The sequence below is a fragment of the Talpa occidentalis genome, unplaced genomic scaffold (genome assembly GCF_014898055.3).
Source record: "Talpa occidentalis isolate TD23 unplaced genomic scaffold, MPIMG_talOcc4v2.1 talOcc4.11, whole genome shotgun sequence".
Lineage (NCBI taxonomy): Eukaryota > Metazoa > Chordata > Mammalia > Eulipotyphla > Talpidae > Talpa > Talpa occidentalis.
Window position 1 is genome coordinate 40,366,689 of NW_023601104.1, and position 18,873 is coordinate 40,385,561.

At 38.7% G+C, this 18,873-nt stretch overlaps 1 pseudogene and 3 gene segments (V, D, J or C); all 4 read left to right on the plus strand.

Moving 5' to 3' along the window:
• Positions 1 to 1,287: 1,287 nt before the first annotated feature.
• On the plus strand, positions 1,288 to 1,855 carry LOC119238033 (T cell receptor delta variable 1-like). The segment is given in 2 exon segments: positions 1,288 to 1,336; positions 1,539 to 1,855. Coding segments are annotated over 2 exon segments (366 nt in total).
• A 93-nt stretch (positions 1,856 to 1,948) lies between these two features.
• On the plus strand, positions 1,949 to 6,088 carry LOC119238034 (T cell receptor delta variable 1-like; annotated as a pseudogene).
• Positions 6,089 to 6,179: 91 nt separating this feature from the next.
• On the plus strand, positions 6,180 to 7,819 carry LOC119238035 (T cell receptor delta variable 1-like). The segment is given in 2 exon segments: positions 6,180 to 6,231; positions 7,440 to 7,819. Coding segments are annotated over 2 exon segments (432 nt in total).
• Positions 7,820 to 15,753: 7,934 nt separating this feature from the next.
• On the plus strand, positions 15,754 to 16,321 carry LOC119238036 (T cell receptor delta variable 1-like). The segment is given in 2 exon segments: positions 15,754 to 15,802; positions 16,008 to 16,321. Coding segments are annotated over 2 exon segments (363 nt in total).
• Positions 16,322 to 18,873: the final 2,552 nt, after the last annotated feature.

The following is an 18,873-nucleotide window of genomic DNA, read 5'->3' on the forward strand; positions in this document are numbered from 1 at the left end:
GATCATGCAAAAGTATGCAAGTTTAGCTGCAACGTGGGTGGGACTGACATGTACTAAGCGTGTGCAACTTTTAGATACTACATTCTATCGGTGTGGAGTATAGATAGCACTGTGCCACGGAGAAATCTAGCAAGTTTATCTGATATGATTATACTGAAATGGAAAATGTCAGGCTGACCTGTTGATTAGCTGAAATTGGGACATAGCCTGTAGACTGAAAGTTTCAGGAAACAGCTGATAAGCACCCTCAAGGCTTCATGCTCCCTCATTCATCCAATCCCAGATGACTGTACCACTTGCCTTAGTCAATAAATATTCTGTAACCTAGTTGCTTGGGGTTCAGATTTTGGGCCCCACGGTGTAACCCCTGCGTAAACAAAAACTTTCCTCCTCTCTGAATGCTGCTTGCTTCCCTGCTGGAATTCTACTGTAACAGTACAAATTAAAAAAAAAAAAGAACTCAGCCACAGAATTTAACTACTGAGTCTGAGAAATTCTGCCCAATGGGATAAAAAATATGACATGAGGACCGGTCAGGGGCATATGACCTAATCACTGCAATTGACTGTGCAAAAATAGTAGTGAGCACCCCAACCCTTTTCAGAATCTATTAAGTAAACTCAATGTCAGATTTCAAGAGATAATGTGTTATTCCTGTTATAATTTCATAAACACATAACCAACTGAATAGTTTTGAAAATCAGAAATACTGAATTTATATCATTTGGTTTTGAAATATGTTCATTTATTATAAAACTTAAGCAGAGTCCTAGGCCTAGTAAGTAGGAAGAAAGAGAGGTACTAGTAACCTTCACTGAGAAAGCCACTAACTGAATTTTTTTAGATTTCATTAGATTCTGGATGGAGAAAAATAAGCACAAGTTAAACAACCAACCATTAAATACATGGAGGGGCAAAATCTATAACATCCCATTGTAAATCAACCTCAAAAATTTTCCACTGAAAATTATTAATGAATGTCAAATAAATAATTCAGTCTTCATTTCCCCCTTGATCTTACCTGAAATAGGAATGGTTTTTTTCATGCTCGACTTTACCTATTGCTTCATCTAATTATCAGGAACAGACAAATAGACAAAGTCAAAATTTGGGATGAGCCACTCTTCTCTCATCTTTGCAGGTGGGCAATGCAATATGAGAAACCCTGTTTCCTGTGTGGGGAGCACATCACCCTCAGGAACTACATAAACACTCTTCTAGGCTCTCAGACACTGAGCTCTCAGCTGGAGGCACAACTGCACACACGTGTCAGGGCACACATGCCCCATGGCGCCCTCCAGCCTGCTGTGGGCCCTGGTGGCCTTCACCTGCTCTGGTAGGCCCGGGGCCAGGTGGGGGTGGGAGGATGGGAGGACAGCACCAGGCACAGGGTGCTTGCATGGATGAGGGGGAAGGAGGCCTAGGGAAAAGCAAGTATATGTTGATTTCAATGTGCTTTATGTTTGGGCATAAAATTAGTCTAATTCTTAAAATACCTTATTCACTGCATCACTTGTGTTTTCTGATTTTCCCCAAAGGAACCGTTGTTTCCCAGAAAGTTATTCAAGACCAGCCAGCTATAGCCAAAAGAGAGGGGTTGGAAGTCACTCTGAGGTGTCAGTATCAAACAAGCCAGACTGGCTACGTCCTTTATTGGTACAAGCAACTTCCCGATGGAAAGATGACTTTCCTTGCTTATCAGTCTTCTTCTTCTCAAAAGAATGCTGTAGACCGTCGCTATACTACAAACCTCCAGAAAACAGAAAAAACCATCTCCCTCATCATTTCACCTTTGCAACTGGAAGATTCAGCCAAGTATTTCTGTGCTCTCAGAGATGCACTGTGTTTGAAGTGATAGTAAAACCTGAACAAAAACCCTGAGCTCGAGAAGGGTGCGATCTCTGCTCAGGAGCCAAGCTGAAGTCACACCTGCACACCCAGACAGGCGATGGCAGTGATGTGGCTGCTTCTTCTGTGGTCTGGATCGGGGGTGACTTCTGAGTAAAAGCTCCTTCTATGTCATTAGGAAACAGGTGTCCAGAGTAACTTTCTTCTAATACATTCTCAGTCTTGACTTTTTGACTTGGAGCAATAATACAGTGTATTGTTGCCAAACCTTGAAAAATTTTGATCCATAATCATTTCAAGTACCAGCTACACTTAAAGATTTTCATATCACAAGCTGAGTCTAGTCATCTGGAATCATCATGAAATCATAAAAATCATTTCCGGAGTTTTTCCTCTTAGGCTTTGTGTCAACCAAGGTACAATCAGAGAAGCAGAACCACCATGCGTGATATACAATAAGAGATTAATTACAAGGATTTGACTTCATGTCATTGCTGGAGCTGGTAGAGGAAGCTATGCTAAGCTGTTGTGTTAGCATTGGCTACACAGATTGAATTTGCTATAAATCATTTGGATTAGTATTTGTAAGGAAACTTGGGTGTAGAGAAAAGCATGGACAAACTGATCTGTTTGTTTTCAGACCAGAACCCACTAAGACAATTAGAATCCAGAAAGACCAACTACAACTCTCTATTTTCACCTCCACAATCTCATGAGCTGGGCACCTTCAGAGAAGTGGGTATCACTTGCATCCTGCTACATGCAGACCTGGCCCAAGACAGATAGAAGCTGAGGGAGGAGACCTGGTGGGGGCCGGGCTGTGGGTTAGCAATAAGGTGAGGGGCAGAGCAGGAGTAGTACATGTGAGTTGTCACCATGCCTGGAGCCTGAACCAGCCTGCAGAAAACAAAACATGGTTGCTGGGTCACAGCTGCCATCCAGATCTTGAACAAACCTCTTGGAGCCCAACTCTAACCTAACATAATATAAGGAAGCAAATTCTGGAAAATGTATTTTCAGAAAGTTAAGACAATACAGAGTTATCACCGTGCCCTTCCAAACAAAGCTTATTCTCTCCACCCCCAAAGAGGGTGAATTTCATTTATCCATCTTTGAGTAAAGTTCTTAGCTCTTCTTGCTGAGCTATACTGTCCTGGCGATATCCTATAGTTTAACCAATGAATAACTTTAATCAGCGCATCTTATGCTATTGCATTTAGGCAAATGGAAAAAGTGTGTAAAAAAGGCTACTATGCATGTATTTATATCCAATTAAAAAAGAATTTCATAACCATCTGCTAATTGTCATGTAATTGTAGCTGATAATTATAACTCCTTTTTTTAAAAAGATTTATTTGTTTATGTATACAAGAACCGGGGTACAGGCCCCCCAGGTGTGGGGGGTGAGATGATTCACCAGAGATGACACAGTGGGGAACAGAACAGGCAGATCGATCGAAATACACTGCTGAGGGGAGCAGCAGGAGAGTCAGGAGAGGTCTGCTGCGCCATGTGGGTCACCTCCTGGGCTGGGGATTGAACTCGTGCTGCAGAGGCTGCGGATAGCTTCATAGGTTGCATCTTAACCCCTTTTGCCGCCGGGGAGGCCCCTATAATTCCTTCTTCCATTACTCATTCCATAATCTTTTGTCCATAGCAAACACCTCCAATCTCTGCTATGTCTGATTTTTTTTTGTTGTTGTTGTTTAAAACAAGCTCCTTATTCAGGATCAATGCTATGTGGAAGGTATCAAACTGAATAAAAATTTCTGCCAGTCCACCCATGTGGTTTTCACAGAAATATTGTTCACTACAGATCCTGCAACATTAAAACAATGCTAAATACAGAGATATTAAAAGAATTCCAAAGCAATTTTATGCCACTCAGTCAGCACATAGAGTAGACCTACACAAGTAGGCAACTAATTTTTTTTTTCTTTATTGAGGGCACATTGGTTTAAAACACTATGTATGATTTAAGGAATATGTTCACACCTCCTGTAATCTATCTCACCACACTATATCCACCATATAAGCAGAGATAGTCCTTTACCCTAAAGATTATTTCCCTTCCCCTCTCTGCTTCTACCTCCCCCTCCCCTATTCTCCATAGCCACAATTCTGTAGTCAGATTTCTGGGGTTTAATTTGGTTCAGTTTGTCAGTTTTTCTTTTGTTTGTTTTCTCTATATTCCACATATGAGTGAAATGATCCAGGATTTATTTTTTTCCTTCAGACTTAGTTCATTAGCATAATCCCCTCCAGTTACATCCACGTTGTTGCAAATGGCCAAGAGTTCATCTTTTTTTATAGCTCAGTAGTATTCCATTGTGCATATATACCATTCATCTTAACCCACTCCTCTGTTGATGGGTATTGAGGCTGTTTCCATAACTTGCCTATTCTAAATAGTTCTGCAATGTACATAGGAGTGCACATATGCCTTTGAATTTGTGATTTTATATTCTTTGGATAGATGTATAGGGGTGGAATTGCTGGATCATATGGAAAATCTATTTTTGCAAATCTGAGGAACTTCCATAAAGTTTTCCACAGTTGCTGGACCAGTCTACATTACCACAACAGTGTAAGGGATTTCTATTTCTTCACATCATGCCAAAATTTGTGGTTTCTCATTTTCCTGATATGGGCCATTCTCATTAGAATAAAATGATATCTCATTGTGGTTTTGATTTGCATTTCCCTGATGATAAATGAAGACAACTGATTTCTTTTTTTTTTTCTTTTTTTTTTTTTAAAGATTTATTTATTTATTTATACAAGATCCTGGGCACAGGCCAGATGCGCGGGGGGTGAGAGGATTCACCAGAGACAGAGCGGGGAACAGAACAGGGAGACTGACGAAATACACTGGTGAGGGGAGCAGTGGGTGAGATAGGAGAGGTCTGCCGTGCCATGTTGGACCCTCGCTTGCCTGCCAAGATCGAACCAGTGCTGCAGAGGCTGCAGACAGCTTCACACAGCGCTGCTCTCAACTGCCTGCGCCACCAGGGGAGGCCCTGATTTCTTGACAAAAGTTGTAAAAGCCATTCATTGAAGCAGAGATAGTCTCATTAATGAATGGTAACAGATATATTTGGAAAACAGCAAAATTCAATATCTTTACTTTCATTTTGGGGGTGCAGTTATCTGTTAGATAATTTTCTGTACTTTTATGTGTAAAAATTATTTAGTAAATATAAAAAGTTTAAAAAATGGATAATATCAAACAAAGTTTTTACTAGTTTACCTAGCACACAGAGATTGGAACCCTTACTACCTATTACTTTAACAAGTGTATTCCCAATATGTGATATAATGCCAATAAAAATTTCACTAGCAAAATATTTTAAAATTAAAATAAAGGAGTTAATTAATTAACTAAATTATTTAGTTTATTATTTAGTTTATTTCAGGAGTTTAACCTGAAATAAATAACACAGATACTTCCTCTCCAGAAGCAGACAAATAGACAATAAAAAGACTTGGGTAAGCCAGAATCTTCTCTAATCTTTGCATAACCAGGCTGTCAATGTAGCAAAAGAAACCCTATTTCCTGTGTGGGAAGCAGCATTAGACCCCAGGAACTACATAAATGCCCTGCCAGGCTCTCAGAGACACTGAGCTCTCAGCTGGAGGCACAACTGCACACACGTGTCAGGGCACACACTCCCCAAGGCGCCCTCCAGCCTGCTGTGGGCCCTGGTGGCCTTCACCTGCTCTGGTAGGCCTGGGGCCAGTTGGGGGTGGGGAGGATGGGAGGACAGCACTGGGCACGTGGCTGCTTGGCATGGATGAGGAGGGAAGGCTGCCTGGGGAAAGCAGGCATGTGATGATTTCAATGTGGCTAATTATTAGCAATTAAGACTCAATCTACTCTCATAATAATTAACTGCATCAGATCTGTTTTCTGATTCTACCACAGGATCCAGTGTGGCCCAGAAAATTATTCAAGACCAGCCAGCTATAGCCACGCAAGTGGAAGAAGCAGTCACCGTGAATTGTCGGTATGAAACAAGCCTGAATACATATGCCATTTTTGTGGTACAAGCAACTTCCCAATGGAGAGATCGATTTCCTTATTCCTCAGCTTTCTTTTGCCAACAATACAGAAAGGGGTCGCTATTCTATAAACTTCCAGAAAGCAGACAAAACCATCTCCCTCATCATTTCACCCGTGCAACTGGAAGATTCAGCTAAGTATCTCTGCACTTTCACTGATGCACTGTGTTTGAAATGAAAGGAAAAGCTGAACAAAAACCCCAGAGCTCCATAAAAGAGCCCTGCGCAGGAGCCAAGCTGAAATCACACCTCCACATGCCAGACAGGCGATGGCAGTGACTGGTTGCTTCGTCTGTGGTCTGGATCAGGGAGGACTTCTGAGTAAAACCTCCTTCTATGTCATAAGGAAACAGGTGTCCAGAGTAATTTTCTTCTAATGAATTCTTAGTCATGAATTTTTGTCTTAAAGTCAATCATGCAGACCATGTGCATAGTTACCTAATAGCGAAAAAAATCACCTCATAATCAGATAACCCTGGCTGAGACGGCCACGGAACTGTGAGTTTTTCAGAAGGAGAAAGAAAAATATCAGATGGTTTCACTTATAGGTGGAATGTAGGGGAACCAACTAAGACATCAGGGGGAAATTAATAACAATAGAAAACACAACACAACACAACAAAACAGCCAATTATAAACCAGAGACATTCCTGCAGGGAAGGAGGAGGGGGAGGGATCAGAGGGAGGGAGGAGCACAGGGGACTGTGGTGATGGTGCACGTGTGCCTTGGGGAAGGAAATTCTATGGGGACTACACATGGGGGGTGGGGGGAAGAAAGTATTATTTAAAAATGAACAATGATGTAAAAAAGATATAAATAAAAAGAAAATTAAAAAATTCATTAGATTCTGATGGAGAAAATGATTGCAAGGTAAATGAATGACCATTAAATAATAGTGTTAACAGGGCGAAAATCCATATTGCATTCTATTTTCAATGTTAGGCCACTGAAAATTATCAATATTGTCAATTAATTCAATCTTTATTTTCCCTTCAGCTCAACCTGTAATACTAATTGCTTTTTTTGCCCCTTTTCACCTACTGCCTCACTCAATTACCAGGAAAAGACAAGTAGAAAAGTCAATGTTTGGGATAAGCCAGATTCTTTTCTCATCTGTGCATAACCAGGTGGGCAATGCAACATGAGAAACACTATTTCCTGTGTGGGGAGCAGCATCAAGCCCCAGGAAATACATAAAGGCTCTTCCAGGCTCTCAGAGACACTGAGCTCCCCGCTGGAGGCACAACTGCACGCACGTGTCAGGGCACACATGCCTCATGGTGCCCTCCAGCCTGCTGTGGGCCCTGGTGGCCTTCACCTGCTCTGGTAGGCCCGGGGCCAGGCAGGGAAGGGGAGGATGGGAGGACAGCACCGGGCACAGGGTGCTTGGCATGGATGAGGGGGAACGGAGAACTGGGACAAAGTCAGCATGGGATGATTTCAATGTGGTTTGTTTTTGTATCAGATTAGTCTAATTCTATAATATTTTATTCACTGCATCATCTGTGTTTTCTGATTCTCCCTACAGGATCCAGTGTGGCCCAGAAAGTTATTCAAAACCAGCCAGATATGTTCAAGCAAGAGGGGTCATCAGTCGACCTGAAGTGTCAGTACGAAACAAGTGGGAGGAGTACATACTACTTTTATTGGTACAAGCAGCTTCCTGATGGAAACATGACTTACATTATTCATCACTCTTCTTCTGTTCAAAAAGCAACAGAGGGTCGTTATTTTGCAACCTTCATGAAAAAAGACAGAGGCATCATCCTCACCATTTCACCCTTGCAACTGGATGATGCAGCAAAGTATTTCTGTGCTGTCTGGAAAAGCACAGTGTTTGAAGTGATAGTAAAAGTTGAACAAAAACCCCAGGACTCAAGGGCAGCCAGAACCCAGGAGTCAAGTTGAAATCACACGTGCACATCCCAGACAGGTGATGGCAGTGACTGTGGGTGCTTCTTCTGTGGTCTGGAGCAGAGGAATGAATTCTGAGAAAATCTTCCTATGTCATTTGGAAACAGGTGTCAGAGTAACTTTCTTCCAATATATCCACAGTCAAGAATTTTGACTTAATCAATCATATATAACACATTAATAGTTGCCTAATGTTGAAAAAACTTGCCTCATAATCATTTCAAGTGTCATCTGCACTTGGAGATGTTCACATCACAAACTGAGTCTGGTCATCTGGAATCATGAAAATCATTTCTTGAGCTCTGTCCTCTTGGGCTTCGTGTCAGCTAAGGAATAATTAGAGAGGCAAACCATTTTGAATAATGTAGAGTAAGATATGAAACACAAGGATTAGACATCATGCAAATCCTGAAATTGGTAAGAGAATCTACATAAAACTGTTGTGTTTGATTGGGCTATGTAGAACGTGATTTTGCTATAAGTCAGCACACGTTTCAGGTGGAAAGCAAGGATAAACTGACCTGGGAGGGATATACTAGAACACAGAGGGCAATCAGGACTCAGATAAACTACAATTTGTTTGCTTTCATCTCCTCAAACTCATGGGGTGTTTCCTTCAGTAGAAATGGGTATCATTTGCATCTTGCTACATGCAGGCCTGGCCCAAGACAAAGAGAAGCTGAGAGAGGAGACCTGGTGGTGGGGGTTGTGGCTGGGGGTCAGCAATAAGATGAGGGGCAGAGCAGAAGCAGCACGTTTGAGTTGCCACCGTGCCTGGAGCCTGCACCAGCCTGCAGAAGACAAAACATGGCTGTTGCATCACAGCTGGTTTCCAGATCTTTTTTTTTTTAATATTTATTTATTTATGCATTCAAGAACTGGGGTACAGGCCAGAGATGTGGGGGTGAGAGGATTCACCAGAGACAGAGCGGGGAACAGAACAGGCACACTGACAGAAATATACTGCTGAGGGGAGCAGTAGGCAAGACAGGAGAGGTCTGCTGCACCATGTGTGTAGCTCCTGGCCCACCTGGGATGGAACTCCTGCTGCAGAGGCTGAGGATAGCTTCACAGTGCTGTGCTTAACCCCTTGCCACACGAGGGAGGTCCTGCCCTCCAGATTTTGCACAGATTCTTTTTGTGACTAGCCCTAACCCAACACAACACAGGAAGCAAGTTTTGGGGAACACATTTTCAGAAATGACAATGTGACAATACAAAGCTGAGACAATACAAAGTTACCACAGTGTCCTGCCTAAAACAAGGTAACTTTTCTCCTAAATACCATGAAGTTCATTTATCCAATTGGACAAAGTTCTTAGTTCTTCTTGTTGAGTCACCCTGTACCATTTATTTTCTGTAGTTTAACCACTGTGTTAAATTTATGATTAACCATTATGATTAACTTTAATTAACACATCTTAAGCTGAGGTATACAAGCAAAGGAAAAGGGGTATAAAAATGGTTAATATATAGTATATATCAAAATAAAAATGAATTTGTATTTCTGCGAATAGTTACATGGGTTTATAGTTGGCAACTATAACTACCTCTACCATTACCTGTTCAATAATTTGTGCAAAGCAAGCACCTCCACTCATTGCTTTACCCAACTTTTATTTAAAACAAGCTCCTTATTTAGGAACTATGATAGGTGGAAGGCTATAAAGTTGAATAAGGAATTCTACAAGCCCACCCATGTAGTTTTCACAGAAACATTGTTCACTACAGATTCTACAAAATGAGAATAATGATAATAAAAGAATTATTAAAAGAATTCCATAACAATGTTAGGACACTGAGACAGTGCACAGAAGTAGATCCACACAAGAAGAGACAACATTTTTTTTTAAATTAACAATGGTTTACAACACCCTGTATGACACGGGAAGATGGTCATACCTCCTCATATGTTTGTCACTACTCCAGTCCCACCACCAAGAACCAGTAGTCCTATTCTGGACCAGTGGTCCCCATCTCTCCCTATCCTGCCGCCCCCTTGAGACAAATTCTGCAATCATATTTCTAGCATTTATTTTGGTTTAGTTTTATCAGTACCTTAATATTATGTTTGTTTGTTTTCACTATATTTCATATTTAGGTAAAATCATGCAGTAATGTTTTTTATCTTCTAACTTATTTCATTAGCATAGTCATTTATGGTTCCACTCAGTTGTTGCAAATGGCAAGAGCTGTTTTTTTGTTTTTGTTTTTTTTAAGCTGAGTAGTAGCGCATTATGCAGATATACCACATTTTCTTAATCCACTCTTCCCTCAGTGGACATTTGGGTTTTTTCATAATTTGACTATTGTAATTAGTGCTGCAGTGAACAAAGGAGTGAATATATCAGTCTGAGTTCATGATTTTGAAATGTTTGGGGAGACACTGTGGAATTGCTGGATAATGCAGTATATCTATTTTAATACATTGAAAAACATTATTATTATTTTTAATAGGAAATGGACTAGTCTACATCCCCACCAACATTGTAAGTGTATCATTGGCAATATTTGATGTTTCTGATTTTTTTTTATATTGGTTATTCTCATCAGAGTGAAGTAATATCTATTTATGGCTTTTATTTTCACTTTCCCAATGATAGGTGGTAAAAAAAGATTTTTTTTGACAAATGTACAAAAACAATACCATTGAGGAGAATTAGTCTTATCAACAACTGGTGTTGGGACAATGAATATTCATTCATCTAAGGTCACACTTTATACAAAAATTTGAGGACAGTTTTAAATTGGATCATTCATCTGCGTGTAACATGTTAAACTATAAATATTTTAAATGAAAAATCAGAGCTAAGCTTTCATTACCTTGGATTAGGCAAAGAGATTTTTCATATGACCCCAAAGCAGTAGTCACAAAAAATAAAAAATTTGATTTTTGCCAAAATTAAGCATGTGAATTAAGTGTGTGAAAGATACTACTAAGAGAATGAAAAAGACAAACCACAGATTGGCAGGAAATACCTGCAAATATATTTCCCTTAAAGCATTGGTATGCAGAATATAAAGAATTCCTAAACTCCACAAGAAGAAAACAAAAAATCCAATATAAAAATAAACAAAAGGTTTACAGAGAGGCTACAATGAAGAGGGTATGTGGTAGATAAATAAACATATAAATAAGCATATGAACAGATGTGCAACATTATTAGCCACTTGGAAAATGCAAACTAAAGCCACAAGGGGATACATTTCCACATGTATTAGTATGGTTAAAATGACAAGACTATATCAAGTTCCTGCATGGAAGCTAGAAGCTGGATATTCATAATTGCTGGTGGGTGATTGGTATAGTCACTCTGTAAAACAGCTTGTCATTTCCACAAAAAGTTGAATATTCACTTCCCATACAACCTAGCAAGCTCCTGGTTACTTATGCTACAGAAATGAGAAAGTCATGTTCACACAAAAACCTGTGTATAAATCTTCCTGGCAGCTACATCTGTGTTGGCCACTGGACACCACCAAGTTTCTTTGTTGGATAAATGTATCCCAGGACATCCATGCAACACATTACTACTTAGTAATAAAAAGGAATGGACTTGATACTTGCAACAACCTGGAAGGATCTGACAACTGGAAATAAAAGCTCCTGGATAGTAGTAGTATTAGAGTAATAGAAGAGAAATTCTTCATCTGCATGTGTGGCCCACACCAAAATTAGAAATAATGCATGCAGAAGGATGAATTTGCTCACCATACAGCTAAAAAAATTAGAAATAAATGCAAGATAAAAGAACTTCTAGAAATAAATATGAAGTATGTCCCAAATAACAATATAAGGCTATAGAAGGGAATTCAAAGCAAAAACAGGATGGTCTGTCAATATAAATGACATTAACTTCTTAACTAAATAGAGGAGTATAATGAAAAGAAAATGATTTCATTTCTACCAGGTCAACAAAAATGAAGAAGTCTAGTAACAGTAACTGTTAACAAGAATATAGGGGTGTGAGGCTATTAAAGATTATCAGATGGAGAAAAGCAAGCACACATAGAATGATTTATTCAACTACTTAGGAGAACAATTTGCCTAGATTAGTATATACATATCTCTAAAATTCCAACAATTCCAATTCCTGATATCAACATAAAATATTTAAACTTTTCAACAAGGAAGCATTTATAAGGATATGATACTGCACTGTTTATAAGTAAACCAATCAATAATGAAATTAATAAATAGCAGATTATATACAATATAGTGGAAAAACAATTAGCTATTACAAGCAAAGAAGTAATTCTATACTTATTTTCTTGGATGAATCAAAAATAAAATGTGGCACTATTTATGAGTAACCTCAAAATACAAACATAATATGTTTCATGATATATACCAATGAGGCTAATATTTTAAAAGACATTAATGGAATCTTTCCAAATTGATTCCTACTTTAGAAACAGAGGAACGGACAAGGGTTGCTCTTCCAGTTCTTCATATAATGTTGGGAGAAAGAGAGAAGAGGAGGGAGGGAGGGTAGAGAGATATCTGTAGAAAACAGAAAAATAAAATATTTGCTCATTGTGGGGGTATAAAAGTACCTGTTGGAAAATTTCTAACTTTTCCATGTATGATTTATCCAATAAATATTTTTAAAAAGCTTTTTAAGAATAGATAGTAACCACCACAGTCCTTACTTGCTCAGTCAGTACATGGAACCCTCATTACATATGATCTTTACAGGTATATTACCCATCTATCACATGAATGTCAATATAATTTTCATTAGAAAAAATTTTACTGTTTATAAGTTGAAAGGTGCTCAACTAGAAATAAACAAACCATGGACTTCCTCTTCCAGCTCACAAAGTACACATTTTCAATATGAGCACAACACACACACACACACACCCAGTCGGGGGGGGGGGGAATTACCTAGCAATGGGAAATATGATTGCAAGATGTCAGTACACGTCAGCACTAGTAAACAAATTCAGTGAAATCTTGCTAAGTTGATATACAAAACTGAGTTGTAGGGGCCTCCCTGGTGGCGCAGCGGTTGAGCGCTGTGTTGTGAAGCTGCCCACAGCCTCTGCAGCACTGGTTCGATCCCTGGCCAGCAGGCGAGGGTCCCACATGGTGCACAGACCTCTCCTGCCTCCCGCTGCTCCCCTCAGCAGTGTATTTCGTCAGTCTGTCTGTTCTGCTCCCTGCTCTGGCTCTGGTGAATTCTCTCACCCTCCCACGCTTCTGACTGTACCCAGTGCTTGTATAAATAAATAAATAAATCTTAAAAAAAATTAAAAACAAAACAAAACTGAGTTGTATTCCTAGGTATTACTAATGAAAGAAAATAGAAAGAAAAATTAAGGGAAAAAAAATTCCCTTTACAATTGCATCCAAAGAATAAAATACTTAGAAATAAATTAAAACAAAGAAATTAAATGAATGACCCTGAGAACTAAAAGACATTGATGAAAGACATGAAGAAAACACAGAAGCTATTCCAGTTCGTGGACTAGAAGAATTAATATTGTTAAAATGTCCATACTACTCAATGTAATAACAGATCCAATGAACTCCCTATCAAAATTCCAAAGGCAATATTCACAGAAATAGACTATACAATCATGCAATTTGTATGGACATAAAAGAACACCCCATAGTCAAAGAATCCCAAGAACAAAGAGGAAAGTTTTAGTCATCACACTTCCTTGATATCAAACTACATTACAAACCTATATGTGTCAAAACATATTTTCATGAGACAAACAGATAGGTAACTGGAATATAATAGCTCAGAAATAAACCCACACAAATATGGTCAATTAATTTATGTCATATGAGTGGGGAGTCAAGAATATAGAGTGGGGAGTTAGCCTCCTTAATAAGTGCATAAGAAACCAGAATGCCATCTTACTTAATACACAAAAATCTTGTTGGAATGAAGTAAAGACTTGCCCACAACTGAAATATAAGATTGATAACTGAACATAAAACTTGGATGTAAGACTGAATCCATACTCCTGAAGAAAATATAGTGGGTAAGCTCTTTTAACACTGGTCTAGGCAATGTTTTTTTTTTTTTTTTTTGATTTAACACTAAAAGCAACAAAATCAAAATTAAAAAGTGGAGTAAGTCAAATTTAGAAACTTCTGTACAATGAAAAAAGCCATCAACAAAAGGAAAAGGCAAGCCACAGAATGGCAAAAAATATTTGGAATCATATACCTAGTAAGGGGCTAATATCCGAGATACATAAAGGACTCATACAACTCAATAGATTAAAAAAACAAATAAATAAACCAATTGAAAATGGGCAGTAGGTCAGAACACTTTTCCAAAGAAGACATACAAAGTCCAGTAGCTTCATGAAAAATTACTCAACATCATGAACCATTGTCAGGGAAATGCATATCAAATGACAATGGGCTACCACATCACATCCATTGGAATGCTATTATCAAAAACTCAGCAATTACAATTGTTGGTGAGGATGTGCAGAAACGGCAACCATTGTGCTTGGTGTTTGGGATATAATAGTGAGCCACTATGGAATCAGTGTGGAGTTCCCGCAGCAAAATCAAATAAAAAACTGCCATGTGATTCATCAATTACACTCTGGGTATATATCTGAATTAAACAAAGCTAGTATTTCAAAAAGAATTATGCACCTCCATGTCACTGAAGCTTTATTTACCCTGTTTTAGACATGGAAACAACCTGAGTGTCTATTAATGGACAAGTGACAAGTGAGATAGGAGATACACCTACACACACACACACACACACACACACACATAGAATATTATTCAGCCATAAAAAGAAATCCTACCATTTGTGATATGATTTGACTTGAAGGCATTGAGTTAAGTAAAATAAGCCAGAGAAGAAAGACAAACGCTGTATGTTCTCACATATATGGTGTTCATAATCAGGGACACAAAGAAAAAAAAATGTGGTTGCTAGAGGTGGGCAGGGGGTCTTTGAGTATAGGTAAAAAGGGTGAGGGTGATCAAAAGGTAAAAACTTCCAGTTATAAATCCTGGGATGTAATGTATAACATAGTGAGTTCTGAGAACTTTAAAATTATGTATATGTAAGAAATTTGAAAGTGTGTGTGTGTGTGTGTGTGTATAAAACTGCAGTTGCTTTCTTCAGGGTGCAATATACAGTGTTAAAATAGAATACTGCCCATGTTAGACTGCATGATAGGCCTAAGAGAACAGCTATAATCAAAGATATATATAAATGCAATCTACTTGTGTAGGCAACAGTACGGAGTACACAGACTCTTGTCAGAGTCTAATAAATAAAACTCACTGTCAGATTTCAAAATATGTGTTATTTCTGTTATAATTTTATAAACACGTAAATAGGTTTGGAAAGTCAGAAAACTAATCTTCCATCATTTGATTTTTGAATTTGAAGCTGCTATAGAACCAAGCAGAGCTTTAGAACCAAATAAGGAAGAAGAGATGCACTAATTGTTTTAAGCATTGATAGTATACCCTTTACTGAGAAAGTCACACTCTATGATTTAAAAAAAAAATATTAGATTCTGGATGGACAAAAATAGTTGCAAGGTAAATGAATAATCTTTAGGTACATACAAAGGGGGAAAGCCATAATGCCTTCCATTTGCACAATGTTCAATATTGCCCATTGACTCAATCTTAATTCCTCCTTCAGTTCATATCTATAATATAAATTGATATTTTTGTGCCACTTTTCAACTTCCCTCACTCAATTACCAGGAAAAGACAAGTAGAAAAGCAAAGTTTGGGGTAACCAGACTCTTTTATCATCTGTGCATAATTGGGTGGGCAATGCAGCATGAGAAACCCTATTTCCTGTGTGGGGAGCAGCATCAGGCCCAGGAACTGCATAAACGTTCTTCCAGGCTCTCAGAGACACTGAGTTCCCTGCTGGAGGCACAACTGCACACACGAGTCAGGGCACACATGCCCCATGGCGCTCTCCAGCCTGCTGTGGGCCCTGGTGGCCTTCACTTGCTCTGGTAGGCCCGGGGCCAGGCGGGGGTGTGGAGGATGGAAGGACAGCACCGGGCACAGGGTGTTTGCGTGGATGAGGGGGAGGGAGGACTGGGGAAAAGCCAGCATGGGATGATTTCAATGTGGTTAATTATTAACAATTAAGAATTAGTTCATTCTTATAATACTTAATTCAGCACATCAGCTCGGGTTTCTGACTTTCCCCCACAGGATCCAGTGTGGCCCAGAAAGTTACTCAAGACCAGCCAGATATATCAGCACAAGAAGAGTCGGCAGCCACCTTCAACTGTCAGTATGAAACAACTTGGATTAACTACTATCTTTTCTGGTACAAGCAGCTTCCTGACGGAAAGATCACTTACATTATTCATCAGTATTCTTCTGATAAAAATGCAGTAAAGGGTCGCTATTTCATAAACTTCGTGAAAGCAGACAAATCCATCTCCCTCACCATTTCACCCTTACAACTGGAAGATTCAGCAACGTATTTCTGTGCTCTCAGTGATGCACTGTGTTTGAAGTGATAGGAAAAGCTGAACAAAAACCCCAGAGCTCAATAAGAGCAAGAACCGTGCTCAGGAGCAAAGCTGAAATCACACCTGCATGTCTCAGACAGCAGTGGCAGAGACTGTGGCTGCTGCTTCTGTGTTCTGGATCAAAGGATTGAATTCTATGTAAAACCTCCTTCTATTTCATTAGGAAATAGGTGCCCAGAGTTAACTTTCCTTTAATATATCTTCAGTCATGGATTTTGACATAAAGTCAGTTATTCATAACATATCCATGGCTGCTTAACGTAGAAAAAACTTACCCGGTAATTATTTCAAGTGTCATCTGCATTTGGAGATGTTCACATCACAAACTGGGTGTGGTCATCTGGAGTCATCATGAAAATCATTTTATGAGCCCTGTCCTCTTATGCTTTGAGTCAATGGAGGTATAATCAGAGAACACTCCACCATGAGTGCTGTAGAATAAGAGATGAAACACATGTATTAGACCTCATGCAATTGAAGGAACTGGTGAGGCATCTGAACAAAAATGTTGTGTTTGTATTGTCTTTAGAGACTGAATTCACTATGAATTAGTTAGAGTAACATTTATGGAAAGTTGGATATCATCAAAAGCATGGACAAATTTACCTGTATATATTAGTACCCATGAGGACAATTGGAACGCAGAAAGTCAAACTACAAGTTACTTACTCTCACCTCCTCAATCTCATGGGCACCCACGGGGGAAGTGGGTATCACTTGCATCCCGCTACATGCAGACCTGACCCAAGACAGAGAGATGCTGAGAGAGGAGACCTGGGTGGGGAGGGGCTGTGGGTCAGCAATAAGATGAGTGGCAGAGCAGGAGCAACTCATGTGAGTTGCCACCATGCCTGGAGCCTGCACCAACCTGCAGAAAACAAAAACGTGGCGGTTGCGTCACAACTGCCTTCCAGATCTTGCACAAATCTCTGTGTGGCCAACCCTAACTGAACATAGTACTAGGGAGCAAATTCTGGGAAATGAATTGCCAGAAAATCAAGTTGAGACAATGCAAAGGTACTATAGTGCCCTACATAAACAAGGTAACCCTTCCCCCAATAGAGGATGAAGTACATTTATCCATCTTTGGGCAAATTTCATAGCTCTTCTTGCTGAGTGACATTCTCCTATTGATGCCTGTAGTTTAACATTGTGTTGACTTTATGATTAACCAAAAAATTAACAAATATAATAATTTCATTAGCAAATTTGAGATACTGCTATTTGCACATGGAAAATGGGAGGAAAATCATTAATACACATATAAGTATATTTATATATAAAAAAGAGTTTCCTAACTATTTCTGAAAATTGTCATGTGGTGAGTCTGTCTTTTATAACTCCCTCTTCCATAACCTGTAGTATAATCTAATGCCCATAGAAACACCACTCACTGCTATGCCCGACTTTTATATAAAAAGATTCCTTATTCAGGGGCAATGCTACGTGGAATGCTATAAAACTGAATAAGGAATAACTCCACCCACGTGGTTGTGATAAAATAACAGGTATGATGGCAAATGCATCTTCAAGTGTGTATTTAAGTGGGGGTAAGCATTTCAATATCCAAAGAAAATTGATACACTGTGTTTTAGGAAAAATAATAAAAATTGACACCTGACTTTTCATTGGAAGTAACAGAAAGGGAAACCATCACCAGGGAAAATTATTTTTAAGGTGCTCAAATAAAGCAATCAAAATTTCAAACTAGCTCCCCATTAACATGAAAGTAAAACTTTCATTTTTATTTTTTGTTAAAATTCGAAATTCACTGCTAAGAATGTGCAAAGTCCACGCACAGACTGTTAAAACTAAACTTATAGTGCATAATTCCAGAAAAGGACTCATAAGAATATGTAAAATGATCATTTAAATTAATAAGAAAAGGCAAGAATGAAAATGGTTAAATCTTGAACAATCATTAAAGAAATGTGATATAACAAATAAAAATAGGAAAAAAGCATTTCATCATATTGTCTTTATAGAAATGAAAATAAAAGCCCACTTCAGAGTGCCATCTTCGTCCTCTCAGTACCCTGAGTGTGTTAACGCAGTCATGAGAAAATGACCCCTGAGGGTAGTTGAGGTGGTTTCCCTCAATATTGGTGTTGGCAATGATGTGGTTTGGGTTTGATGCCAATAGCACAGCAACAAAAGCAAAGGTAAAAAGTGAGATTAAGTTAAACTAAAAAGCTTTTGTATAACAAAAGAAACATTACAAAATGAAAAGGCAAACAAAAGAGTGACCCAAATATTTGCAAATCATATATTTGTTAAGGGTAAAATATTCAATATACATAAAGGTCACACACAATTCAATAGAAAAAGATAATCCAATTAAATGGGCAGAAAGCAAAACAATTTTCCAAGGAAGACAGTAAGGCTGATAGGTATGTGCAAAAGATTCACCATCACCAACCCCCAAGGAAATGCCTATCAAAACCACAATGAGCTATCACCTCACACTTTTAATGCATATTAAAACCAGAAATTATAAGTATTTATACTGTAAGAAATTTTAAATATTTTCATCATTCAAA